The 27041-nt window shown below is 52.1% G+C and overlaps 1 protein-coding gene across 2 annotated transcripts in view; it reads left to right on the forward strand.

Moving 5' to 3' along the window:
- Window positions 1–27041, forward strand: part of ACSBG1 (acyl-CoA synthetase bubblegum family member 1) — a gene marked incomplete at both ends in the record, with an annotated part of 58602 nt that overhangs the window by 17592 nt on the left and 13969 nt on the right. The window contains 11 exons of one of the 2 annotated variants that reach the window (XM_082648662.1): window positions 659–708; window positions 3742–3840; window positions 4840–4940; window positions 17368–17588; window positions 18048–18136; window positions 18438–18558; window positions 23494–23574; window positions 23666–23815; window positions 24168–24344; window positions 25130–25311; window positions 26313–26543. In XM_082648662.1, coding sequence (XP_082504788.1) covers window positions 659–708; window positions 3742–3840; window positions 4840–4940; window positions 17368–17588; window positions 18048–18136; window positions 18438–18558; window positions 23494–23574; window positions 23666–23815; window positions 24168–24344; window positions 25130–25311; window positions 26313–26543 — 1502 coding nt within the window. Of the gene's footprint in view, window positions 1–658; window positions 709–3741; window positions 3841–4839; window positions 4941–17367; window positions 17589–18047; window positions 18137–18437; window positions 18559–23493; window positions 23575–23665; window positions 23816–24167; window positions 24345–25129; window positions 25312–26312; window positions 26544–27041 lie in introns of those variants that run through there. The other variant, XM_082648663.1, reaches the window with a different exon arrangement.

Here is a 27041-nt window from a genome sequence, read left to right on the forward strand (position 1 = left end):
AGGTCACTGTTGAGAGCTCCAGCCTGTGCAGAGGGACCAGCCTGTGTGGCCAGGACCGTGGGATTTGGAGGAGGCACTGCTCCTCTCCCTACTTGGGGTTTTTAGGATTTGGGAAAGTATTTGGGCAACGCCCTCCACTGAAAACATCCTGTGGCGTATAGGAGTAGGGTTCTCCCTTTGCCCCCAGAGCAGAGAGAGGTGAGAACCAGAACAAGAAACGGCGGTGTGGGGCCGGACGGTTGCCAATAGTGGGCAAGAGTCTTTGCAAAGCAGGAGGCCCAAGAATTTGATGTATTTGCTCATCCTGGTGACCGATTGATCCTGGGGGCTAGAGAGCCCGGAGGCCGAAGGCAGCCACCTCCTGCAATGCTGCGTTGTTCCTGATGCGAATAGAGCATGTGGGCTTAGGAGGCGGTAAATTGCAGTCCGGTACCGAGGCTGGGAGCCAGTGAGTCGTGTCCAGGAAGGAGGGCAGGTGCCCCCTTAGCCCAGCCAGGCCACGAGATGACTCACGCTGTGTCTCTATTGCAGGATGGTTTTGTGGTTCTGGACCTCTCTGGGGCTGATGCGGCTCTCCCGGGGAATGCTGGGACAAGCTCTCTGAGGTTCTCACTCTCTCCCCGGTGAGCTCGCAGGGTGTGGCCACCCCTCAGGGACCATGCCAGAGGCACTCCTGCTCAGGTCTGCCAGCTCCACACTGAGGACCATGTAAGGAACAAGGATCCCACCCTCTTCCCACCTCCCGGCCCCCACGCTGCCTCCCAGAGAGAGTACCCAGGCTTGGAAGGGTGTCTCGACCCCCAGACTTGGATTGGGTCTTTTCACCCTTCTTAGTCACCATCCTAATCTCACCAAAAAATTTCTTCCTACTTATTCCCCAAAAGATCCATGAGAGTTCACCAGTAAGGATGAGAGCTGTTGATCTACTAAGCACTTTACATGTATCCTCTTATCCTCACAACGGTCATAGGATTTAGGCAGAAAACCTAGGCTCAGAGAGGTACAGTGACTTGCCCAAGGTTGTACGGCAAGTAAAGTGACTTGAACAGGCCGACTCTGGTAAATCTCAACGCTCTATTATTTCAAGAAAGCATTTATTGAACACCTACTGCACACAGAGCAGAGGGTTGATTGGGAAGAAAGAGCCACAGAAATAAAGAGGAGATGGATCCCCATCCGTGAGGGGTTCACATGGAAAACGAAGGCTCCCCTCGACTTACGTGTCACACGCATAGTGACAACTTGGGAACAATTAGATCCAACGAACATTTACTGAGCTCCAACTGCATGCCAGAGAGTACTGAGGGACAGAGGTCAGGGTTGAATCAGACATGACCCGTACTCTCAAGGAGCTTCCCAAGCCACGTGTGGCCTTCAAAGCCCAAACCTGAGTGTTTGAGGGCTACAAGGGTGAGAGGTGTTGGGGATAATCCGGGAGGACTTCCTGGAGGAGCTGAAGGAAGCTTTTGGCAGGCTGTGTCTTTAAATGGTTCCCATCAGCTCTTCTGCCAAGATTGGAGGAGAAAGGAGAGCCAGTTCAGAGAGAGGAGAGTGCGGGCTCTCCCAGACTCCTCTGCCTGCCCCACACACATCACAATATGTCTGCTCATACATGCCCTTCAAGTGTTTTCTTGCTCCCTGTGCTACTGGGCAGGTGCTGAAGAAGTTTTTGCTTCTGTGAAAGTGAGTAAAGGCAAGATGCTCATGGTGTGTGTGTGTGTGTGTGTGTGTGTGTGTGTGTGTGTGTGTGTGTGTAGTGTGAGCTGGGGTTGAGAGCAATTCCCGTCCTCACCAGGGATACTTTTTGGATCTTCTTCCTCCTAGGAATGAGTAAAGCAGGGCAAGTCAGCCTCCTTGGGCCATTCTCCCACCATAACTGTCATTCTGCTGCTTAGGAACTTCCGCCTCTGGGACTGAGCCAAGTTCTGGAGCGCTGTATTCCAGGAGGAGTCTAAGATTCCAGAATGACGGGGATACCGTGTCAATCACCTTTGCCTGGCTCATCGTGTTGACTATAATAGTCGTACCTCACTTGCTGGGGTCATTTACCAGCCACTTGTTCCTTCTGGCATGGCAGCAAGAATTAGAAGGGGCCCAAAATGCTTTTAAGGAGTCAAAACTGAAGGGATTGCTCCCCAAATCTCTTTTCTTTGAGGAAAACATTATAAATTTCACTTTGGAAGCCATCTCCTCTGAGTTAACTGACAATTCTAACAAGCTTGGATATTTTATTTCCTAGTCTGCTACCAAAAAAACCCTGTAAAGTAGGAGGGAGGTGAGTTGCTACAGGCCGGCACAGTGACAGTGGCAAGAAGTGACCACTAGTAATGCAGGTGAGAATTAAAAACTAAAGACGACCATGGCCAACAAAGACGTGTGAGGCAGCAGCCACCTTGGGAAGGGGCAGATGGCCCTCGACGCGATGCAGTTTCGCTCATTTTTGTGTTACAAGCCAGACCTGTAGAGTTTGTTACTAGTATGACCTTGAGTGAAGTGAGCAGGAAAAAGTTATAGGGGGGTCCAGCAAATTCTGTTTCAGATGATGGACAAGGATACCCTCCCCCTAAGGGGACTAAATCTTGAAGGTTCAAACCAAGAGGAAGAGCATACTTTACTCATTTGGATAATTAGGTGGTTTTTTTTAAATTAATTTATTTTAGTTTTGGCTGCGTTGGGTCTTCGTTACTGTGCGGGCTTTCTCTAGTTGCGGCGATCAAGGGCTACTCTTTCTTGCGGTGCGCGGGCTTCTCACTGCGGTGGCTTCTCTTGCTGCGGAGCACAGGCTCTAGGCATGCAGGCTTCAGTAGTTGTGGCACGTGGGCACAGTAGTTGTGGCTCGCGGCTCTAGAGCACAGGCTCAGTAGTTGTGGCGCATGGGCTTAGTTGCTCCTCAGCATGTGGAATCTTCCCGGATCAGGGCTCGAACCCGTGTCCCCTACATTGGCAGGCAGATTCTTAACCACTGCGCCACCCGGGAAACCCATTTAGCTATTTTAAAACCAGAACCAGTTTATGCAAATTTTATTAGGTGGCAGAAATGCTGCCTGTACCTTTTGATGGTGAGGATTTAAAAACAGGCTTGTTTGTGAGGAAGCAGTTAAGATGGTGGGAGATTACAGCCAGTGATGCCTTGGCTAATTTGGGGGGTGGCTGCCCACAGCTGGTGATTTCAAAAGCTGATTGGCTTTAAGCACTTGGTTTACCCTGTGGGCAGCCCTATCTTTGGAGGACAGGGGCCGAAATAGAGCATGGATGTTACACCAAGTTCACAGTCCTCCCCCGGACTCTCAGTGTGGGACCCTCCGCCTAGTTATGTGCGTGTCCCCCCATTTGCCCTGTAATTGTCTGAGCCCAGAGTGCAGGAGTCATTTGATAACATTATAGTCTTCTTTGTCCCAAGGTGGAGGCAGCTTTTACTCAACAACCCAAGAGAGTAATGGCAGTAACCGATGATCCAAAGTCAGCAGGACAAGTCCCACGGTGTTCAGAACCCTCCGTTTCCCTCTGCCTGGCACAGCAGGCCTCACCCCAGAAGCATGCTTTGTCATCTTTTCAGTCCTTCCGGCAGCCTCCCTGGAGCAGGTCACCATAGCAACAGAAGGGCTGCTTCAGCCCCGTGGCCCAGCCTTGTTCACAAAGTTCCCAAGAAGGGGACCAGCTTGGCACCCCACTCATCCCCCTCCTCCTCACTGCCCTCCCTTCATAACCTCATGATGTCTTTTGCTTTAAAACCTATCTCAGGTTCTTAAACAGACTGGCACCAGGTGGGCCTGCATGTGTTTGCAAACTTAATTTGAACCTGCGGTACCAGCAAGGAGTAAGGACGAATGTGAGAAGCAGGTAACTGAGCAAGCTGCCTGGGGACTAGGTAGGGATGGGACCAGCCCCACCCTGACAGACAGGTGGGATTCCCTGGAGCCAGGGTCCTGCCCTCAGGGCTGCCAAGACCAGCTGCACAGGTTGCACACTGCACAACTCCAGTAGGCTCTGTTTACATACCCGATGACTGTGAAAGGTGTCCCCGGAGTTGAGTAATCCTGCTTGACCCTGAGGTGTATACTGAACCCCATCTGCTCATCCACCCAGGAGATTGAGGTCTGGCCAGTTGAACCCTGAGGAGGAATCATGTCAAGGAGCAGTGAGGCTGAGTTGATAATGGAGGCCCAGTAAACCCGTGGGCTGTGTTGACCAGAAGAGGAGATTCATTGTCCAGAGCCGCCAAGCCTGGGAGGCAAGGGGGATCTGGGCCAGGAGTGAAGACAGATGGCAAGAGCCCCAGATTTCCCTGGTCCCATGCCTGTTCTGTCCATTAGGTCATGGACATAGGGCACACTCACAGACACCGTTGCAGGGGAGAGGGCCTCACTTGGGGGCCTGCTTAGGACTCGTGAGAGCTGTAGGAGTGTCCTCAGCTCCACTCTGAGTTTCTAAGCATGGCTATTCCCAAAGCCTGAGGGCTGGTGGGGGTGGAGAGAAAGGGCGTGGGGGCACCTCCCAACCCTCAAAGTTTTCCTCCAGTGCCAGACCCCAAGCCTTTCTTTATCCAGATGGGGACACTTGAGCCCAGAGAGAGGCATGCATTTGCCCAGAGTCTCACAGCAAATTAAAGCAGAGCAGGACTTGATTTTTCTTTCTACTGAGTCCTTAGAACCTGAAGGGGGAGGGTGACATGGGGGTGAGGTTAACTCCTGCAACTACTAAGGTCTTGTCCCCTGACTCACCCGGGAGGCAGAGATGCCAGCGTCACCCCCGGGGCTGCTGAGACGTGTTCTGGGCCAGCATCGGGAGCCCAGGCCAGTCTGCCATCTTCTAACAATTGTTTTTCCCCTCCCCTGCCAGCTCCCTGACTGACGGGCACACAGTCTCCAAAGAGCCCCTAAGCCATGCTCTCAAGCTCTCGTCCCCAGCGAAGGTGAAAGATGCCCAGTTGAATTCTCCAGGTGAGCCAGGTGGGAGGCTGCTGGGCAGAGCCGGGTGGTCCAGGGCAGGGATGGAGCTGTACTGGGTGTGCTGGAGGGGGCTGACGGGACACTAACGAAGCAAGCCAGGGGACCCACGCAGGACAGAACTTTGGGGGACTGGGAAGGCGGAAATCCTGATCTCCATGCCCACAGGGACCCCACCACGCCCCTACCCTCTTTGCCGCCATCAGGGCCAAGCTTGATGGAAGGAAGAGGGAGGAAGTTTTTTTCTTCAAGAAGTTTGGGAAGGAGAGAGGTCAGAGGTAGAAAGACAGCTGGGGCCTCATCCAGGGCAAGCCGTTGCTGAAGGATGGGAGGAGGCCCAGATAAGCAAGGCCTTGGAGAGTCCAAGCGGGTTGACTGGGCCCAGGGGCAGGCTGGCCGGCCCGAGCTGGCAGAGATGTTTCTGGAAGCTTGGGAGGCCACATGCTCTTTCAAGGACGTTCACTTCCAGATAATTGCACCTTGTGAGAAACAGAGTTATCATTTACCCTGACGAGTCAACAAAATGATAATAACACAGCTTTTGTTCATTTTTATTGGCTGTACAACAATATTGTAGCAACAACAGACGTTTAAAAGAAAAATGCAAGGAATCGGTGCGTGGCACAGAGGATCACTGCCTCCCGGGTTCAGTGCTGTCCTTGGGATGGAACATTGTTGCTGTCTTGTCGCTGATCTGTGTCACGTCTCACGGGTGAAGAGCTTCCTCTGAGGTGCTGGTTAGCTCAGTTGTGATTTGCCCAGCTTCAGGCTCCTCAGAGAAGGCAGATGGTGATCCCGAGGCCACTCCAGCTCCCTTGGGCGTTCGTTTGGGTGGGAGCTGGTCGGGGGAGATGACAAGCTGACTGTTGAACTGCTTGTGTATTTTTTTTTTTTTTTTTTTTTTTTTTTGCGGTATGTGGGCCTCTCACTGTTGTGGCCTCTCCTGTTGCGGAGCACAGGCTCCGGACGCGCAGGCTCAGCGGCCATGGCTCACGGGCCCAGCCGCTCCGCGGCATGTGGGATCTTCCCGGACCGGGTCATTAACCCGTGTCCCCTGCATCGGCAGGTGGACTCTCAACCACTGCGCCACCAGGGAAGCCCGGCTTGTGTATTTCGTAGAATGTTCTTCGATGTGGGTACATCCAGGGTCTTCCTCGTGGCTAAACAGGGATTGTGGGTTTAGGGGAGTGGGTGGTAGCATTCGAAGTGGGACTAGCTGGGGAGGCCAGTTCCAAGGGTCCCCAAATGGGGCAATAAAGAGGCTAGTGAAGGCGGAGAGGACTGGAGCCTTTGTTCTGAAGACTCTTCCCTCAGCGTTTCTTCTGACTTGGCTTTCCCGGTCAGAGGACAGGCCTGATGTGAGGGCAGGAACAGAGTTGGGACCTCTCTGCTCTGTCACAAGCTCTGTCATGGGCTGGAGGGCCGACAGCTGGGCGAAGGTCACCATGCCCATGGTCTGTGAGGAAGCTGAGACGTAAAAGGTGTAACGAGGGGAGACACCAGACCAGGCCTTCAGATACCCTGCTCCCCAGGCTGCCTGGTCCCTTGGAGATCAAACGCCAATCCCCTCACCGCGGCGGGGCTCGCTGCTGCCATCAGACAAGCTGCCCCTCTCCCGGGCTGGGTGTCTTGGGGTGGCCTCGGCAGGGATCTGGCCTGAGGTGTGCACTTTCCTGGAGTGGACTCTGCCTCTCTGCTCTTCCTTAGAGATGAAGAGGGACCTGGACCAAGGAAAGCATTGACCGATTTCTGAGGGGAAGGGTTTGAAAGGCACCGAGAGAGCCCAGGAGAGGGGCCAGCTGGGCCCAGGCAGCTGCCACACTCTCTTCCCGAGAGCCAGGGCAGCTTGCTGCGTCACCTCTGGCAGGTCCCATCAGCTTGCTCAGGCTTTCTTTCCTTGGACTGGATAATTCCTTCTCTGCAGCGCTTATAGAGCAGCTGTCAGCACCCGGGGACTGTGCACAGCAAAGCCCTGGAGCTCAGAAGTCCTGACTGTGAGTGATGGCATTGGTGTTTTGCAACTCAAGGGGCAGGAAGGGAGCCAATGTGGTGCAAGTTCAGCGTCCCGTGGAGCATTCCGTGTCGGGAGTGTTTCCAAGGAGGAACAAGTAATCCGAGCCCCTTGGGCCTCAGTTGCTTAATCTTAGTTAGCATCCGGCAGCACTGCAGCAGCGGGGCACAGAGAACAGACAGGTTTCAAACAAGTGGGCAGGGAATCCCAGAGAGGGACCCATCAGAGAGGGCTGGCAGCCAGGGGCCAGGCAAGGGCCGAGGGTGGGAAGGGGGCCACCAACTTTAAAGGAGGGGTGGGGAAGGAGGAGTCAACTGTAGGGGAGGCAGCAGAGCCATTCTGGTTTATCAGGACTTCGGGAACCTGGTAGGGACAGCCAGGCTGGGGGCGAACCTGGACTCTCCATCCTCTGTGCAGGGCTAGGCTGCTGGGGATACTGAGATGGACAGTATCCTGCCCTCAGAGCGCTCCTAGTCTGAGGGCAGACAGGCTCTGGGTGAAGGGCACACAGAGGCTGAGGAAGGAAGGCCTGCTACCTGGGAACTGGGTGATCAGGGTGCTTCCTGGATGAGGAGGACCTCTAGCTGGCCTCAGACGTTTAAGCTCCCTCTGGGCCTGGGCCTGAGCTGAGTGGTCTGCCCTTGGGAGTTTAGCATCTAGGGCTGGTGATAAGAAGAAGGGGACAATCTGGGAGGGGCTGAGGAGGCTTCTCAGCACCATTGCCCACGGGACCCCAGGCACTGCCCAGGGCAGTGCCAGACCTCATTGGCTCCCACAAGCCTTCCCTGTGGGTCACACTCCTCCGAACCCCAACTCGTGTAGCCTCCAGGGTTTTGAAGGGTGGAGTGGGGGGAGCTCTGGAACGCAGCTGCAGTAAGATCCAGATTCACCATGGCTTGAGTGCCCCCTGTGTGCTGGCTTGGCCCTGAGGCTTATTTGCCCGATTCCCCAGCAGCTCCAAGAGTCCTGGCTCCAGACTCTGTATGGGAGAGGATATTGGCGCAGCCACGTGTGGGAAGGGGCCTCAAAGCTGCCATTTCCATAAAATTGAGGAAGGGCAACTATCTGTCCCAAAGACTGTTTGGGGAGAGGGTCTTCAGCGGATTACAGTGGGTTAAATCGTTCTTCCCCACACACCTGAACCTTAATAAGAGCAACTTTTACTGAACATTTACCGTCTGCTAGGCTCTGTGCTCAGGGATAAACTTTCATCTTTCATCTTCTCTTCATGGCAGCAGTGGGGTAGGCACTGTTATCATTCTCATGTGGTAGGGCAAACTGAGCTCAGACAAGTTCAGTGAGTTCTCAGAATGACACAGCTAGTAAGATGTGGAAGTCTTAACTGGCACACTGCCTCTTTGGGACTGTTTAGGTGTGGTCCCCTCCCCTCCTGCATGCCCTGGCCAGCCCCTGCCTCCTAACTGCCAAGCTGCAGTCCCTCTGGAGAGCTCTTAGAGGCTTGCCTGCAGGAATCAGAGTTCACCTGGGTCTCCTTGAGTTCCCAAGAAGCTGGAGGGTCCTCAAGCTCTGGTCCCCAGGCTGGGCTCTGAGCTGCCCAGATGGCTGTTCTCCCGGGGACAGGTCCACCGAGTTGGGCCACAGAATAGCTGGGATCTGACCTCCACACAAAGGCAGCCTTGTGCTGGGCCTAGACATACATTTTTTTCTAGCCCTTTCTGGGTTAAGCGTGAACCCCAGCTGGATCAAGGCAATGTCAAGACCACAGGGAAGAGGAGGGGATCTAAGGCAAGCAGCTGCCGGTGATGGGGCTGGTGGAGGTGCTGACCAGACCTGTTCCCTGCACTCTCTCTCCCTAGGAAACTCTCACACCCACTGGGGAGTTTTGAGCTGGAGGTCAGGAGGCTGGGAGCTCAGCCCAGCTTGTTCACCAGGCCTCCCTCTGTCCCACGCTTCTACCCTTTCCCAAATGTTTCAAGGGCATGCGTGGTATTTTGTCTGGAAGGAGACAGGTACTACCCTTGTCCTCAGGGAGCTCAGAGCCTGCAGCTGGGGGGCAGGGAGGGGCCCTGGGCACAGTGTGAGGCAGAGGATCGCTGTCATTTCAGCTTCTGGTGGGAGTGGGGGTAGGGGAAGGTAGAACGACTTCCCAGAGGTCAGAGGAAATGGGAACAGGTGGTAATCTCAGCCACGCCAGCTGAAAAAAGCGGAGCCTCTGGGGATCCTTGTAAAAACTCTTCCCTCATCAAAATGTCCAGTTCTGTCAAGCCACAGGTGTGCCAAGGGCTGGACAAACCGTTCTGGCCCAGGCAGGCCTTGACCCTAATCTCTCATCATGTCCTGAAGCCACCGTGGGCTCTTCCCCTCATATATCCCCAGAGTGCCTGGCATGGGGCTAAGCAGGTTCCAAAGACCCTTAGCAAAGGATCCCTGTATGAAGAGGGACACCCTGGTGCTCGTCCCAGATGAGCCTTTGCATCAGGAGCTGCAGGATGCCGTGTCCTGAAGATAGACATCTGTCCCGGCCCTAGAACCACATTTACCCAGGATCAGTGTCTCCCTCCTTCTTCTTAATCAGCTTCATTCCAAGGCCATTCCCACAGGCTGCAGAAAACACCCTGGGCTTCTCCTCTCTGCTCTCTGTGTTTCTCCCTTTCCCAGCTAATTGAGAGTGACTTCCTCTGCTGTTCAGGAGCCTTTATTCCAGAGCCCCAGAGAACACAGCTCCCTGCCTGCCTCACCACTCCCAGCACAATGGGTGATTGTAAGACACAGGCCGGAGTCTGGCCAAGACAAGGTGGGGCAACATGAGAGAGAGAGCGGGAGACGAGACAGAGGCAGGACAAAGTGCAAGCGGGGCCTTGGGACAGTCCGCCCCCAGTGCTCAGCGGACATTCTCCGGGTGTGTGCTTGGGGCTGTTGGCTGCAGGCTGCCTGCTAGCTGGGTTCTCTGTAGATCTCCCCATAGATCTAACCCTCGGATGCCGTTTGGAATCAGGGCTGGTTTGGATGTGGGGTGCCTTGCTGGGTGATAGGGACCTTGATTGGGTCCTGGGCATGTTTGGGCTGTTATTGCAGCAGTGAGATGGCTGGGCATGGGATAGACCTATGCCCCTGTTGAGTTTCGAGGTGAGGGGATGGGGACAAATTTAAGGGTCTGGCAACCCATCCCGATTTCTTATATTTCTGCTATCCTCCAAGGAATCACCTGCAGGTAGGCTGGCTGAGACGTACCAGAGCAGCCCTGGACCCACTCGTGATGCCTCCCTCCTGCTCAGTTCTGAGCAGCCTACTTTGTGGCAGAGGGTCAGGGGACTCAGGTACCACTCTCCTCTTCCGCCAACACCATCCCCAAAGGAATAGACCATGGACCCCCGGGCCTAAACCTCATTCACTGACCAGCCCCCTAGCCACTGGATGCAAGGCAGCTGCCAGTCAGAGGTCTTGTCCTAGTCAGTCCCAGCTCTGCCCCTAACTTGCTGTGACCTTGGCCATTCCTTCCCCCTCTGAGACTCAGTTTCTTCTCCCTCTGATGGTACTATGTGTAGGAATACCCTGCCTCCACTGCTCAAGGATGCCCTACACCCCACCACTCCCCCACCACTGAGGTCTCAGTCTATATTCCCGATGGGCATCACACGTTCAGTTTTATTTATTCTTTTGGCAAACATCTATTGCAAGTCCAGGGCTTGCATCACAAGTTCAGAGTCTAGTCAGAAAGGACGGAGAGAGATTTCTTGAGCACACACCATGTGCTAAGCTTTTTAACAATATTACTTTGATGCAGATCTTTTTAGTTTTCTCTCTGCATTTTTATATGCACTTTTGTTTGTTCCCTTTTTTTCTATTAAGGGTATACTCTGGACATCTCCTTGTGTCATTAAATATTTTTTAAATACTATTTTGATGACTGCCTATGAATCCATGATAGGGCTGTACCCTAAAGAATTTATCATGTCCCCCTATTGGACACTGGGTTTTTTCCAATGATTTTGTTAATAGAAACAGAGCTGCTAAGATATCCATCTCCCTGTTCTCGCTCTGTGTGTCTCTGATTGTTTCCCATGGGTACTTTCTAGAAGTGTGATTGCTGTGTCAGAAGTTACTTCTTTTTTAATCCCTTTGATATTTATTGCTAAATCGCTCCCAGGAAAGTCATACCAATTCACACTTCCAAACGGCACAGCACCCTTGCCAACAGTGGGTGTTGTCTGTTTGTCTAATTCCATCTTTGCTACTTCATGTTCTTTGATTTTAGGAGAAACCCAGGTAGGTATGTAGGTAGGAAGGTAGGTAAGTAGGCAGGTACATAGGTAGATAGGTGAGTTCAGATGGCTTTAGTTGATGGAGGTTATCATGAGGACAGGCAGAGAAGAAAGGAAGTTTAGAAAGTGTCCAGTGGGGATGGGAAGAAAGAGACCTCCGTGGTTCCCCACTCTGGTGACAACCACTGTTGCTCAAACCCAGCCCCTCTCTGCTGCACTGCCACTGCCTGCTTCTCTCTGCTCCCCACACTGTGCTAGGACTCCTACCACCCCTTGATCTCGGTGGATCTGTCATGATCTCTGCAAGTCACTGTCCAACTCTGCAAGAGAGAGGCTCTGAGTGGATCGGTCACTGCCCACAAGGAGCGCTCCTTCGGGGCAAGGCCCAGCACGGTGACCTCATGGCCCCTGTGCAGGGCATGGGGTTCTGGACTCATTGCTGTGGCCAGGGGAGCAGGGCCAATATCCAGTGCTTTGTGGGCAAAGGACCCCTTCTGACTGCTCTGTCCACCTTGCTGATAGGTAGGTCTTCTACCTCACTGTCCAGAGATTTCTCTTCCGAGAGAGATGAGATTGGGAGAGAGAATGGAGTGAGCAAAGGCCCAGAGGTGGGGATACATGGACATGAGAAGCGGGAGAGGATGAGGCACTGCAGCCAGGGAGGCTCATCTATCTTCACTTCCATCAGTTCCTAAGCCTGAGGCCACTGAGCTGTGGTGGACTCAGGTCAGGAGGGCACTGAGCGGGGCTGGGTCTTGCCAGGCCCTACCTGGGGGCTCTCAAGCATGCAGGACGGAGGTTCAGCCTGCCGTGGCCCACTTGGGCAGGCATCTGCTCTGGGGGCCCACCTCTCTCTGTACTTGGGCAGCAATGTGTCCTGTACCACCCTCATCCATCCTGGGGGGAAGGGAGGAGGGGAGAGAGGGAAAGGCCCAGGTCCCCTGGACACACCGTCATTCAATCCAGCCTCTGGGACTGGGATGGGACAGAGACTGACTTGTGCTTCCTCTAAGGCCCCCTGCCCTCTTCTCGGGTCCAGGCAGGGAGGAATCAGACCTGCCTTTGAGAGCCTCCAGCCTGGTGGGAGAGGCAGACCCAACCAGGACTTGGCCCGCAGTGAGGCTCAGGCACTAAAGTCCCCAGTGAGGGGGTGGCACTTGGGGCGTGAAAGGTGGGAGAGGTGGATGTGATGGGGGAAGGGTGGTTTAGGCAGAGTCACAGCATGGGCAAAGGCCCGGGGGTGGGTGGGAATTAAGGGAACCGGGAGCAGCTGAGGTTGGCTGTGCTGAGGTGGGCAGAGACTGGCGAGCCCCTTTGGGGAGGGCCTTCCTGAGAGGCCACAGTGAGGGCATCACCCTGTGGTCAAGGGGAGATGTGGGAGGCTTTTGAACAGGTCAGATATGGGTTCAGAAAGGTCACTCTGGGAGCCTCTGGAATGTAGGAAGAGGCAGTGGCCGGAGGTCCTGGCTGCCCAAGGTCATCGAGCCAGAGCCCCAGCGCAGGACTTGGGCAGGAGGCATGACAGTCCTTTCCCAGGAGCCCCACCATGACCCCAGCATGGCCAACTGGAACTGTGTGGATTTGGGAGTCAGACTGTGGGTTGGGATCCCAGCTCTGCCAGCGGTGACTTAGCCTCTGTGAGTCTCACAGGATGGAAGGTTGTTAAACACGAGGTCATAGAACAAGGTGGCACGCAGCCCTCCTGGCACAAGTAGGGTGCTCAGTAAATGGGAGCTGTGCCCATTCTAATTCCTTCAAGGGAAGGAGAATGACTGGGCCTCTGGAAGGCCAAGGGCAGGGGCAGGCCCCTTCCCACCAAAGTCTTCCCTTCTGGCTAGTCTGGGGTTCAGACAGCTGAGCCTGTGCAGTAAATGTAGAGAGAAAGGGCTGGGCCGGAGCTGCACTGCCTGGTCACCCTTCCCGAAGGGCGTGGGTCCACCAGGGGCCAGGCCTCTCATCCCCGTCACAACGCAGCTGGGCTAAGAGGAGACTGATCTCACGGACCAACTGCCTTTCCTTCCCTTGTCCATTCCTTCTTTCCTCCTTCTGAGAAGGATGTGAGGTGACTTAACCCCAAAGCGAAGGCACCATGAGATAAAAACTAACACAGGGGAAAGGCAGAACCGTGTAGTTAGTGGGAGAGAAGAAATCAGGTGAAGGAACTCTGTCCAAAACATCCAACAAAATTTTACGTGCTTTTTTCTTCAGATGCAGTAAACCCACGTCTAGAAATCTGTCCTTTGGAAAGCTTAAGGGCTAAAACCTGGAAATCATCTGAGTGTCTTTCAATGGGGAAGTGGTTGTGATATGTACATGATGATACGAAATTACGATGTGGCCAACGGAGCCGTATCAACACAGCCACACACACACACACACACACACACACACACACACACACACACAATGAGAGAGATACATTAATGTCACGGAAGTTAAAAACGGATGACTTGGCTAATGGCTGTCTGAATGTAGGAGCCAACATTTAAAAATCAGATGACACACATAAACATCAGATTTCAGGTAGCCCTCAGGTTCCTTTCCTCCTGGGCACCAAATCCTAGAGCCAAGGAGCAGCCACCCCTTTAGATGAAGCGTGTGCTCCCCCCACCCCACAGTCCCCACCACTCCATGTTGCCTCCCTGACACCGAGGCTGGGGTCGGGGCAGTGATCACTACCCTTGTACTGCAGCTTTCCTTAGTAAAACGTTGTACTCTTCTCTGTCTTTATCAAAAAACAGAGAAACAAAAGGTGGACTACAAGGGCCACGTGTCTCAAGGAAAATGAGAGGGAGCCTATTTCTTTGTGAAAATGAAGACTGTGCCTCTGTGTTTCACATGCAGATTCTGGGGCACTTCATTCATTTATTGTTTACTCTTATATATTATTTATTATGAAGCTGGTACATTACCTACCTATCCCCTATGGGCATTTTGGGTTTGCTACCCTTGAGTAATACAATAGTAACACGATTCTTTTTTTTCCCCTTTGGATAAAAAAACAACAGCAACAGAATTAAAATGAATTCCTTGTATGTATATCTGTATAAGCATGACATACACCAAATGTGAACAGTGGTTACTCAGACAGGCAGCATTAAGAAAGCCCTATCCCATTTTATATCATGTACTTCTAAATTGTTTTCTATTTCTTAGAACACATATGTATTGCTTTGTGATTTTTTAGAAAAGGTTATAACTTAAAAGATGATAAGTTAGAATTAAAACTTTGGGCTGAGGGAAGCTTCCACAGCAGAGCGTAAGCCTTACCTGTGATGATCTTGGCAAGCCTGGGGGAACAGGTAAATGGAGCGCAGCATGAGCATCTAGCAGTGCCCACAGGAGAAATGTGCCTTTTCTGGTCTAAGCACGAAGAGGAATCTGTACCAGGGAAAGGAAGAGAGCTACCAGCTACTGGGAAGTGACTCTGCCAGGCTCTGGGCACGCAGGCCGGGCTACCTCACGGAATTCTTGTCCCAATTTGGGTGAGGAGGTTGTGTGTCAGCGTTCCATTCTTCCTCCCTTCTTTTTTTTTTTGGCTGTGCCACGCACCTTGTGGGATCTTAATTCCCCGAACAGGGACCGAACCCAGGCCCTCAGCAATGAAAGTGCAGAGTCCTAACCACTGCACCACCAGGGAATTCCCCTTCCTCCCATTTCTAAAACCAGTTTTATTGAACTGTACTTTATATGCCATCGAATTTGCCCATTTTAAGTGTAACGATTTGTCACTCTTTCATTGAAAAAAGTCACTTTTTCTATGATTTTTAGCAAATTTTCAGTTGTACAAACATCACAGCAATCCAATTTTAGAACTTTTCCATCACCCCAAAAAGATCCCTGGTGTCCACTTGTAGTCACTCCCCATTCCCACCCCAAGCCTCAGGCAACCACTCATCTGCTTTCTATCATTTCTGCCTTTTCTGGACATTCCATGGAAATGGAATCAGACGATGCATGGTCCTTTGCTTTTGGCTTCTTTCACCGAACATGTTTTTGAGTTTCATCCATGGTGTTGCCTGTATCAGTACTTTTTTCCTTTTTAGTGCTAAATAGTATTCCGCTGTGTGGAGAGGCCACATTTAGTTTTCACTTACCAGTTGATGGACATTTGGTTGTTCCCGCTTTTTGACTACTATAAATAATGCTGCTATGAACATTCATGTACAAGTCTTTGTGAGGATGTGTGTTTTCGTTTCTCTTGGGTAGATACCTAAGAGTGGAACTGCTGGGTTGTATAGTAGATTTATGTTCAATTTTTTTAAGAAACTGCTAAACTGGCTTCCAATATGCCTGCACCATTTTACATTCCCGCCACCTGTATGAGGGCTACAGTCTCTCCATAACCTCTCCAACCCTTTGCGTTTGACGATGATTAAAATGGAGCTAGGAGGAGAAAGACTTTCCTAGGTCACACAGCAGGGAGTGGCAGAACGGAATTGGAACCCAGATCGACCTGACTCCACAGCCTGTGTCTTTGCCCTGGTCTGCTCATGTGAATGGACTTTCACCTTGTGCAGGGACTGGAGACCCTAAAGAGGTTGATCACTGGGATCTGCCAGGCTGGGGTCCCAGGATATGGGAAAGGGGCTTAGAGATGTCTGAGAAGTGATTGGAGAGGGGTCCTCAGTGGCCCTGGCTCACGCCTCCACCTGGGGATGTGAGTCTCAGCCTGGGGAGGTGGTGGACGCCAGCCAGCATGGTTCTGACTTCTGTCAGAACACAAGGCCTGGCACTGGGTGACCTTCTCTCTGCCCCAGCCCACATTCCCAGGCTGACATTCCCCTGCCTCAGACATTCCCTTCTTCTGCTTGGGCCGGAATATGTCCCCTTGTCCCCCATCCTTGGCCTCCATGGGAGGAAGGATGGGCTCTCCTGTCCCAGCCCCAGGATCTTTACCTCTTTCTGCCAACTTCAGGGTCCACATGAAACCTTAGAGTGTTGAACAGGAGAGACAAGGTCATCAGTCCATCTGCTGCCTCGGGGAAGGGCTGGTCACAGGACCCCTGTTGGTCCCGCCTCGAGATGGACATCCAAGGAGGTGGGACCTCTCCATCTCAGCATGGGTCTGGCTAGCAGGTGGCAGGGTAGCCCCTGTGGTCCTAGTCAGCCCTCACTCCCCCACCCTTGGGTCACCTTTTTAGAATGACCGCCATGGCCCCAAAAGTGGCCTCATGGACAAAAGGATCTAGACCACCCATCCAAGCCTCCTTTGCAAATGATCTGGAGAACTTAGAAAAAGGAGGAAGAACAAAAGTGTGCATTTATTGAGCCCCAACTATATGCCAAGGCTTTTTCATTTTTTTGACCCTCATATCATCCATGAGAACTAAACCCTTACCTTTCCCCTGAGAAAACAGACTCAGGGTTCAACGGCTCACCTCACATCTCACATACTAAATGTTGAAGCTCTGTTCCCACCTACTGCACACAGTAAAAAAGGCTAGGTTGTGCCTGGGACACTGTCCCAAGTGTGAGCATTGGCCTCAGGCATACCTTTCCCACTGTGTGACCTTGGGGAAATGACTGAACCTCTCTGAGCTGCAGCTGCCCCATCTGTAAAATGGGGCTACCAGACCCATGTTGTGCAGACTAGATGAGATCCCCATGTGAGGCATTCGCATGGGGCCTGGCACTAGGCAAGAATGAGCAGAGATGGTTAGATTATTTCCTGGGACTGGGAAATTTTCCAGGCTAGTGATCAGAGCCTGCTGGTTTTCAGTCTCCTCTAACCCCTTGGAAGGGGCTATTTTTGATGCTTTGACCTTCTGTCAATTGGGTCTGTCCCCAAGCCATTCTCAGGAGGCAGAGGAAGGGTAGAAACCCCAAGGATCTGACAGTCCCACTCTTCTGGGGCAGCCGCAAATCCACTGCAGACTGCCCACCCTCAGGGGGCAAATCCCAGCTGGCAGGAAAATGTCTCTAGGGTCCCCAAGGCCTCCTCCTCCCCTCCAGCTATTCTCTCTCCTTTTCCTTGCTGCACCCCTAGAGGCTTGCCCATCCTTCAAGGCTGTCAGACCTCCCCCTCCAGGGAGCCTCCTGGTGTGTCTGCCAGCCCCCTTGGCCCAGTGCCCAAGGCATTGTTGGGAACAGAGGCCTGGGAGCTCTGCTTAAGGTAGGACCAAGGGTCCCCTGGGGACAACCCTGGGCTGGCACGATCCAAGCTGTGGTCTCCCGGACCCTGCAGAGGAGGCGCTGTGGACAACTCGGGCCGATGGGCGCGTCCACCTGCGCATAGACCCCAGCTGCCCACAGACTCCCTACACTGTGCATCGGATGTTCTGCGAGGCTCTGGACAAGTACGGGGACCTCAGCGCTCTGGGCTTCAAGCGACAGGGCATGTGGGAGCACATCTCCTACAACCAATACTACCTGCTGGCCCGCAAAGCCGCCAAGGGCTTCCTAAAGGTGAGGGAGCCCCTCCAGGCACAGCCTCTCCCCTCCCCAGTCCTGCCTTCCAGCTCTGGTCCTCACAGGCCTCTTTCCGACACCCCACTGGGCAAGCCCTTAGAAAGGATAACAGTAAAAACCAGCCCATTTATTGAGCTAATTGTCCACTCTGGCCTGGTGCTGAGGGTTTACGTTCACTGGGCCCTTGCCGTGTGCCAGGACGTGACATGAGCTTCTCGTTTTTTGTCCCATTCAAGGGGCCTGAGAAGCCTGGTGCACTGGGTTGAGGTCTGGGCTCCCCGGGAAGGCCCTGGGAGGGGCAGCAAGGGCTGTTGAGTGCCTCGTCCCCCAGGGTACTCTCTAATGAGGGAGCCTGGGAGGGTGGTCCCTCAGGTGGGCGGCAGGGTCCCTGCAGTTTGGAAGGGGGGCTTGGTGAGAATGAGAGGCTGACCCGGCCTGTCTGCCTTTGGCCTGGAGCTTGGCCTGGAGCGGGCCCACAGCGTGGCCATCCTCGGCTTCAACTCCCCGGAGTGGTTCTTCTCGGCAGTGGGCACAGTATTCGCAGGGTGAGTGGCTGAGGGAGGGGCCGGGTCTCCAGTGGGTTGGAGGTGGGCAGAGAGCGGAGAGAGGGTCGTTATCTCTTTTTAGGGGCCCCCAACCCCGTCCCCAACATCCCATCTCTTCCCCGGGGCCCTCCCCAGCACCACCTTTGTCCCTGCTCTGCCTAGGGCGACTGTGCTGAGCTGCCTGTCTGGGCCATGGGAGCTCTCTGGGCCTGGGGGCTGTGGGTGTGTCGGGCAGGGGGTGGGTCCAAGGGGGTGGCCCACTGCACCTGCCCAGACACGCATCCTCCTGGGTCTCCTGCAGTGGCATCGTCACTGGCATCTACACAACCAGCTCCCCCGAAGCCTGCCGGTACATCGCCCATGACTGCCGTGCCAACATCATCGTGGTCGACACACAGAAGCAGCTGGAAAAGATCCTGAAGGTTTGGGGGAAAGGGACCAGGGCCATGGGGGTCAGGCTGGGCGTCCTCACAGACCTCCAGCTTACAAAGGGCTTTTCCACCCTCCCTGCCAGAATCCTCCATCATTCTCAACAGCAACCCGCCCCACCACACGCACACAGGCAGGGCAATGGCCGCCGACCCATTTGCCAGGTCTGAAAATTGAGGCCCAGAGTGTCCAAGGGACATACCACACATCCCCCAGCCAGCCTGCTGTTCCCCATGGCTTTCCCTTCAGGGAAGGGTTGTGTGCCCTGAGGGTGGCTCAGGGCTCTGACACGTGAGCACCCAAGCCTGAGTCTCGATGGGGAGTGGGGGTGTGGGCTGCCACAGGGTGGGGCTTGGGCTAAGCCACAGCAAGTGCCGCAGGGTCTTCTGAAGACAGCAGGGCACTGGAGGGGCTCAACAGTGCCTCTTGGGGCAGCTGGGTCTTTTCTGGAGCATTGATGCCTCCTGATTCATTTAAGGTCCCTCCCTGATTGGCTCTGTCCCCGTGGGCACCACGCTGGCATGCAGTGGCCTGAGGGCACCTCTGGGCCCCAGCTACACCCAGTAGCCTGCAAGATCCTCCAAGGCTCCCTGCCTCTCAAAGGAGGCTCCCGGGTTGACTTGTTGGCTGGGCCCTAGTTCTGGAGATATCACCTGGACCTCAGCTCCCCACCTGTACCTGAGGGCAGGAGAAGTGGTCTCCAACCTCCTAGGACTGTGGGATCTGGATCGCAGGACGGGCCTTCCCTCAGCTTGCATGAAGCCCTTTTCTGTCTCCACTCCTTTTGAACCCTGTTGTCAGGGTTCCCTCATTCTGAGGGCCTCCATTCTGTCTGATTTGGATAAATGCTTGAGATTGGGGGAGGAGATGTGGGTGCAGATAAAGTGGCCCAAAGTGAACGCTCTGAGAGACTGAGGTGAACCCGAGCTGTCCTCAGCACCCCCTTTCGCCCTCCTCCTCCCCAAGCACTTGGGCCCTTCACTTCATAGAAAGGGGACAAATATTTAGAGAAGAGTGCACAGCAGGGGTGTCCCAGGCCCCCTAGGACTCATCGGGGCCCTGATTTCCTCAGGTTTGGAGCCTTCATAGATGCCAGAGCCCTCTGACCCAGGTGCCCCCAGGCCAGCTTTGCTTGAAGCCCCACCGGTTTAAGATTCCTTGAGAGCCTCAGCTACCAAGTAGCAATGGTGTTAGCTCTCGTCCTCAGCCTTACCCGAGGGAGTCACACACTCCTCAGCGTGGGCGCTCATGTCAGAACCCCAGAGTGGGGAGGGCAGTGGAGCTTTAAAAAGCCCCCCAATAGTTTTGCCCCATCCCTCAGGGAGACAACCGCTCTGCATAGATGGTTGATCTGATCCCAATGCCCTCTCCCTGCCCCATTTTACCACTGAAGAAACCGAGGCCCAGACCTACTGAATCAGCAATGTCCACCCTAGGTAATTATTTAAAATTCGTATTATGAAACTTTCCAGATAAACAAAAATAGAGAGAAGAGTGTAGTGGACCCTCATAGAGTGCTCATCCAGATTTAATCATCATCACTGTTTTTTGTCACACTCATTTCATCAGTTTACCTATTTTGCTGAAGTATTTGAAGGCAAATCTCTGACATCACAACATTTCACCCCCCGAATATTTCAATGCCTCTAACATATATGACATTTTTCTTAATCACAAGTAACTTTATCACCTTTATTTACACAAGTCAAAGAATTCTTTCATATCATCTAATACCAGCAATGTCTTTTTACAGTTGGTTCATTTGAATCAAGATCTAAACCAGGCCCATGTGTTGCATTTGGTGGTGTCTCTTAAGAGTCTTTTAATTCAAAACAAAGGCCCCACCTTTTGTTTCCCGTACCATACAGCAGTGTGGTCCAGGAGCAACGGCATCCCCCGGGAGCTTAGTTTCAGAACCCCCCCAGACCTACTGATTCCAAAACTCGGGGTATGGGGCCCACGCCTCCTGGTGATTCTGACACAGGCTCAAGTGTGAGAACCTCTGTCATTGACGTGCTGCAGAAACTAGGTTAGCCGTCCTGAGCTGTTGTTCAGCTTGTCCCTCTAACCTCTGCACTTCCTGTTAGATGGCAAGTGTTGATGCATTTCAGATTAGACAGTGATTGGCAGGAGCAACCCATAGGTGGCGCTGTGTACTTCCCATGGCACAGCCTCAAGAGGCACGTGATGTCAGGTGGTACCTCGTAGTGAACTCTGAGTTTCATCCCTGGATTCCTGTGGTGGCTACCTGCTCATCCACTGTGACATTCCCCATCAGCCTTTCTCCACTGATGATCTTTGCCTGAATTAATTATTTCATGAGCCATGGGAAAATGTTTTCTAATTGATCAGCTGGGATTCTTCTCCAAAGGAAGAACTTTCTCTCTTCACCTGGGACTCTTTGCTACCTGAAGCACCCCATTTGTACACAGCAGGTGTGGTAGACAGAATAACGATCTATGTTGGGGACTGTTCCACGCATATTTGAAAGAATGTGCATTCTGCAGTTGTTGGGTAGAATGTTCTATAAATGTTAATAATGTCAACTTGATTGATAGTGTTCTAATGTTGTTTAAGTCATCTATATCCCTGTTGATCTTCTGTCTACTTGTGCTAACAAATACTGAGAAAGGGAATGTTGAAATCTCCAGTTATTGTTGAGGATTATCTATTTATCCTTTTGGTTCTGTCTTTGCTTTGTGTATTTTGAAGCTCTGTTATGTATACACATATTTAGGTTGTTATGCCCTCTGGATGAATTAATCCCCTTATCATTAAGAAATGTCCCTCTTTATCTCTGGCAACTGTTCTTCCAAAGTTACTTTGTCTTAAATTAATATAGCCACTCCAGATTTCTTATGATCGACGTTTGCATGGTATATATGTTTGCATTGTTTCACTTTTAACCTACCTGTGTCCTTATATTTAAAGCAAGACTCTTATAGATAGCGTATAGCTGGGTCATGCCTTTTAATCCAGTCTGACAAAATTGTCTATAAAACTACCGGTTGGCTGTTTCGCATTTGTCTGATCCATTCTTTGATCCTTTTCTCCCCTTTCATGACTTCTTTTGGATGGAGTTTTCTGTTTTTATTTTGGTTTGTTTTTGAGTATTCCATTCTATCCATTGGTTTACTAGCTCTCCCTCTAGTGTTTGTTCTAGGGCTTACACTATGCAACTTTAACTCATCACAGTCTACTTTCAAATAATATTATAATATAATATTGTACTACTTTACATATAATGTAGGAATCTTACAGCAGTGTACTTCCTTCTCTCTCCCATACTTTGTGCTGTTGTCATTTATACTTAAATTCTATGTGAGTTATAACTCCTGCAATGCAGTATTTTAAACCGTCAAGTATCATTCAAAGAAATTTTAAAGGAAGGAAAAAGTGTCTTTTTATTTACCCACGTATTTGCCATTTCTGGCACTCTTCATCCCTTTAAGTCGAACCCAAGTTTTCATCTGGTTCATCTTCCTTCCTCCTTAAGAATTTTCTTTCTTTTTTTTAATTTTACTTTTTTTATTGGGGTATAGTTGTTTTACAATGTTATGTTAGTTTCTACTGTACAGCGAAGTGGAGTTCCCTGTGCTATACAGCATGTTCTTATTAGTTATCTATTTTATACACATTAGCATATATATGTTAATCTTCAACATTTCTTGCAATACAAGTCTGAAGGCAATGCATTCTGTCAGCTTCTCTTTGTCTGAAAACTTGTTCATTTTTGCTTTCATTTTCTGAAAGATATTTTCATTTAGTTTGTAGTCCTAGGTTGACAGGGTTTCCTTTTTTTTCTTTCAGCTCTGTAAAGACTTCATCCCAGTGTTTTCTACTTTGCATAGCTTCTGATAAGAAGTCTATAATTTCTTATCTTTGTTCCTTTTCACATGGTGTATCTTGCTTTTCTGGCCGCTTTTAAGATTTTTTCCTTTGTCACTGGTTTTCAACAGTTGGATTATGTTGTGTCTTGGTGTGGTTTTTCCTTGTGATTATCCTGCTTGGGGTTCACCGGAAGTCTTGAATTGATGGATTTATAGTTTTAATCAAATTTGGAAATTTCTCAGAATTTTTTCAATTAACAAAAATATTTCTTGGAACTCCAATTACACATATGTTAGGCTTCTTAGTTTTCTCCTGCAGGTTAATTTTTTCCATTTTTTTTCTCTCTTTCAATTTCATTTTGAGACTTGTGTTTAATTAAGCCTTTCAGAGCAGGTTTAGATAGCCTTTCCTCTAAGGCTAATTTAGCCCCAGACCTAAGACCTGATCCTTCTGGGGTCTCTATTTCCAGAAGTCCCTCCACTCTGGCTGATGGAGACACAAACAGTTCTGGTCCCGTACATGCTCTTGTTTGTCTTCTAGCCCCAGTCCTTGATCTTCCTCCAGCATTTATTCTTCATCTAGTTTCACGGAGTTTCACCTATGCCTGTGCAGGTCTGCCAAAGAATCAAGATGACCCCTAAAGAAATTTCTAGAACTCTTTCTCTGCATAGTTCTCTCCTGTCTGGTATTCTGTCCCACAAATTTTAGGCACCCCGGCTTTCCTGAATTCTGACCTCTGACACCTCAACTCAGTGAGATAACTGAGTTCTGGTTTCCCTCTACCCTTTCCTCTCTTCTCTCTTCTGCAGTCACACAGTCCCCTGTTGCACTCAGCCAGGCCCCAGGTTGTCTGGTTTTCCTTTAATAGAAGTCATTCCTTGCCCCCTGCTTATCCCACCTTGGCTGCTTCAAAGTTCTCATGATGGGGAACCATGCATGAAGGGTGGCAAGTGTCCTGCTGAGTGAAAGGTCAGAGCTGGGGACCAACAACCCTTGCCACAAGGTGCCTGCCAGGCTGACTAACACCTGGAGATGGGGGTCTTCTCAAGAGGTGACTTTTTAAAATGAAACCCCATTTATTTTTCCTGTCAATACAGATCTGGAAAAACCTGCCACACCTGAAGGCAGTAGTGATATTTCAAGAACCTCCTCCGACAAAGATGGCCAATGTGTACACGGTATGGGTAGAGGGCTCGTGTGGGGCAGGTGGGGTCTGTGTGAGCCTGCCCAGCTCACCTGGCCTGTCTGCACTTTCCCACCTGGCCGCAGATGGAGGAGTTCATGGATCTGGGGAATGAGGTGACTGAGGAGACCCTGGACACCATCATCAATGCCCAGCAGCCTAACCAGTGCTGCGTGTTGGTCTACACGTCAGGCACCACTGGGAATCCCAAGGGCGTGATGCTGAGTCAAGACAATGTAGGACAGATGCCCAGATGGGTAGGGGTGGGCTATGGGTGGATCTGGGCAGTGGCCCTGCCCTAACAACTCCCAGGGAGTTTCCTTCAGTCTCTCAGCTCAGGGAGCTGGGATAAGTAGGACAACCCTTAAGTCTGTGGTACAGACTGAGCCCAGCAAAATGGTGGGGATTGGGAGGGGGAGGCCTGTCCCAGGGTGTTTCCTGCAGAGATGCCCAGGAGGGTGAACAACCTCTAGGGTGTTCAAAGAACACTCCAAAGAAATAGCCCAAGCCCACAGGGTGGCCACAGATGTGAACACTTCCAGGGCTGGCTTTGTAGACACTGCCAGGACCCATCTGCCTGTCCACCAGATCACATGGACAGCACATTACGGCAGCCAGGCTGGTGACATCCAACCCGCAGAAGTCCAACAGGAGGTGGTGGTCAGCTACCTGCCCCTCAGCCACATTGCTGCCCAGATCTATGACCTGTGGACAGGCATCCAGTGGGGGGCCCAGGTCTGCTTTGCTGAGACTGATGCCCTGAAGGTCAGTCTGCCTCTCTGCCTAAGTGGGTGTCCAAGTGTGTGTGCAAGGGCCTGCCCGAGTGTGTGCTTGTGTCTGTGGGCCCTGTGTGTGCATCATAAGCACGCCGGTTCCCCATGTGTTTAGCAGTCAGAATTCTTTCAACTGCAATTAGCACAGCCTGACTCAGATGATCAAACAAGAAGGGAAACTGATGATATTACATAAAGGAAAGTTGAGTCAGAGTGGTGTGTGGGTCCACAGTGCCATCTAGGACGGGCCACCCTCAGAGTAAGATCACAGGATGGTCACAGATGGCCACGGCCCTGCCCTGCATCCCAGCCTCATAAACTACACCTGTGCTTGGGATCCTTGTTTTAACCATGAGGAGAACGTCACCAGAGCCCCCTAGCAGACTTCCCCCTCCCCTACATTGGCTCAAATGTTGTCCCGTGTCCATTCATCAACCAGTCACTGCTTAAGGGAATGGGATTACCATGTTTGAGTTAGACTAATAAAAAGTCACTGCCCCCAGGACTGGGAGGGGACTAAGGTACTTCTGAAGCATCTGGCCACCCTGGTACCTGAGCTACATCAAGGTTCTTTTAGCAAAGAAGAGCAGTGAGTAGATGGCTGTTGAGTCGTAGCCGACAGTATGTGACATGAGTTGCATGCGGTGTGTGCGTACACCTGTGTGAGCTACTGTATACAGGATGCCTGCGTGTGTGCACGCTGCCTCTGGTGACAGGGGCCTCCTGGCTCCCGGCCGGCTCTGAACCACAGCCCTGTCTCTTGCTGGCTGTGAACAGGGGAGCCTGGTGAACACGCTGAGGGAAGTGGAGCCCACGTCCCACATGGGGGTGCCGCGGGTGTGGGAGAAGATCATGGAGCAGATCCAGGAGGTGGCGGCTCAGTCTGGCTTCATCCGGCGCAAGATGCTGCTGTGGGCCATGTCGGTGACCTTGGAGCAGAACCTCACCTGCCCGAGCAGGTAGAGAGGGCCAGGGGGCAGGAGGCCTGGGGAGGCAGCAGGGCTGGGTCATAACCCCAGGACACAACCTAGGATCTGATAGGCCAGGTTTGTCCAGGCCCCATTGGCCAGGCTTGTCCAGACCCCTGCACAGAAGCCCCATCAGTGGCTGGGCTTGAGCCCCTGTTCTCTTGCCAGATCCCACAGGAGACCATCACCCCATCTTTGGGTCTGACAGCAAGGACTGACTTGCTCCCTCTGGGGTGGCATTTACCTCCCTGGAAGCAGCTCCTGGCAGCCTCCTGAGGGGTCTCCTCCTGACTTCAGTAGGTGGCTATAGAGAAGGGGCCACAGCGATGGGGGTTTTCCAGCCTTCCCATAATCCAAAGTGACCACTCATCTCTCGCCCACAGCCTTTCGATTGCTTTAAAATTCCCAACCAGTGCTGTGGGAGGATCAATGGCATAAATCTGGCCTGTTCCAGTTTAGAAATATTTTCCATTACTAGTGTGTCTGTGAAACGGTATCATGTCTCATGAGACATGTACACGTGTCTATGCACTTAGGGCTTCATTTGCACAGACATGAAAAGTGAATATGCATGAATGACCCATTCAAGAGCTTCAAGTGGCATCAGACACGTTTGTGTCTGTGCATATATACTTCAAGTCTCTGCAAGTGTGTATTACTGTGTGTGAACTTGCGTGCATCTGTGTTGTCTGTGCAAGCATACACAGCTGAATCTGGTTTTCTAACTTCCCAGCTCAAGACGTATTTGCACATAACTACATGTACACACCTAGGTGTGCATGCATGTTCACAGGCAGGGCCAATATTAAAAATATTTAGCAGTGGATTCAGCATTGCCACTAACCTATCAGAATAGATCGTTGGAACGGCCATTCCGGGTACCCACTGAACACCCACCCTTTTAATGCAAGAGTGTGTGTGTGTGTGTGTGTGTGTGTGTGTGTGTGTGTGTGTGAGTGGTCTTCTGTGAGCCATTCTCCCTCTCCCACCAGCGATCTGAAGCCCTTCACAACCCGACTGGCAGATTACCTGGTGCTAGCCAAAGTCCGTCAGGCACTGGGCTTTGCCAAGTGTCAGAAAAACTTCTACGGAGGAGCCCCCATGACCGCGGAGACACAGCACTTCTTCCTGGGCCTCAACATCCGCTTGTATGCGGGCTATGGCCTCAGCGAGACCTCGGGCCCTCACTTCATGTCCAGCCCCTACAACTACCGGCTCTACAGGTGTGGCCCAGGTTTCAGCACATATGCCAGCCTGCACGTCCTGGCTGACACCCTTCAGTGCCGCCCCCTGCTGATTAGGTCCCTGAGCCCAGGCCACTGGACTATGGGTCCCTGAGTGCCAACAGCTCTATCTTGGGCCAAGTCCCTTGGCCAGGCCCGAGTCTCGTGGGGATGGTCTCTGTGACAGTGTCACTTGGGTCTGTGGTTGCAAACAGCCTTGCAGCCCAGGGGCTTCCTGAGCCGGGCTCTGATGGAGGAATTTCCCTTTGGCCTCTGCCTCCAGTAGGGTGGGGTGTGTTAGAGGGTGTCCCAGCATTGCTGGTAGCCCTGGTTTCATCTGGGATGGGAGCTGGGGGGACTGGGCTGGTCCTCTGGTGTGGGGTAGGGGGCAATCAGCTCTAGGGAGTGAGTCGAAGGATTCTCTGTTGTGCTTTAAACACCTCCCCTCCCTGCTTGCCCATCACAGTGCTTAAAGTTGTCCCATTAGGATTTCCCCCA

The sequence above is a fragment of the Grampus griseus genome (assembly GCF_964374135.1).
Source record: "Grampus griseus genome assembly, chromosome: 2".
Taxonomy (NCBI): Eukaryota; Metazoa; Chordata; class Mammalia; order Artiodactyla; family Delphinidae; genus Grampus; species Grampus griseus.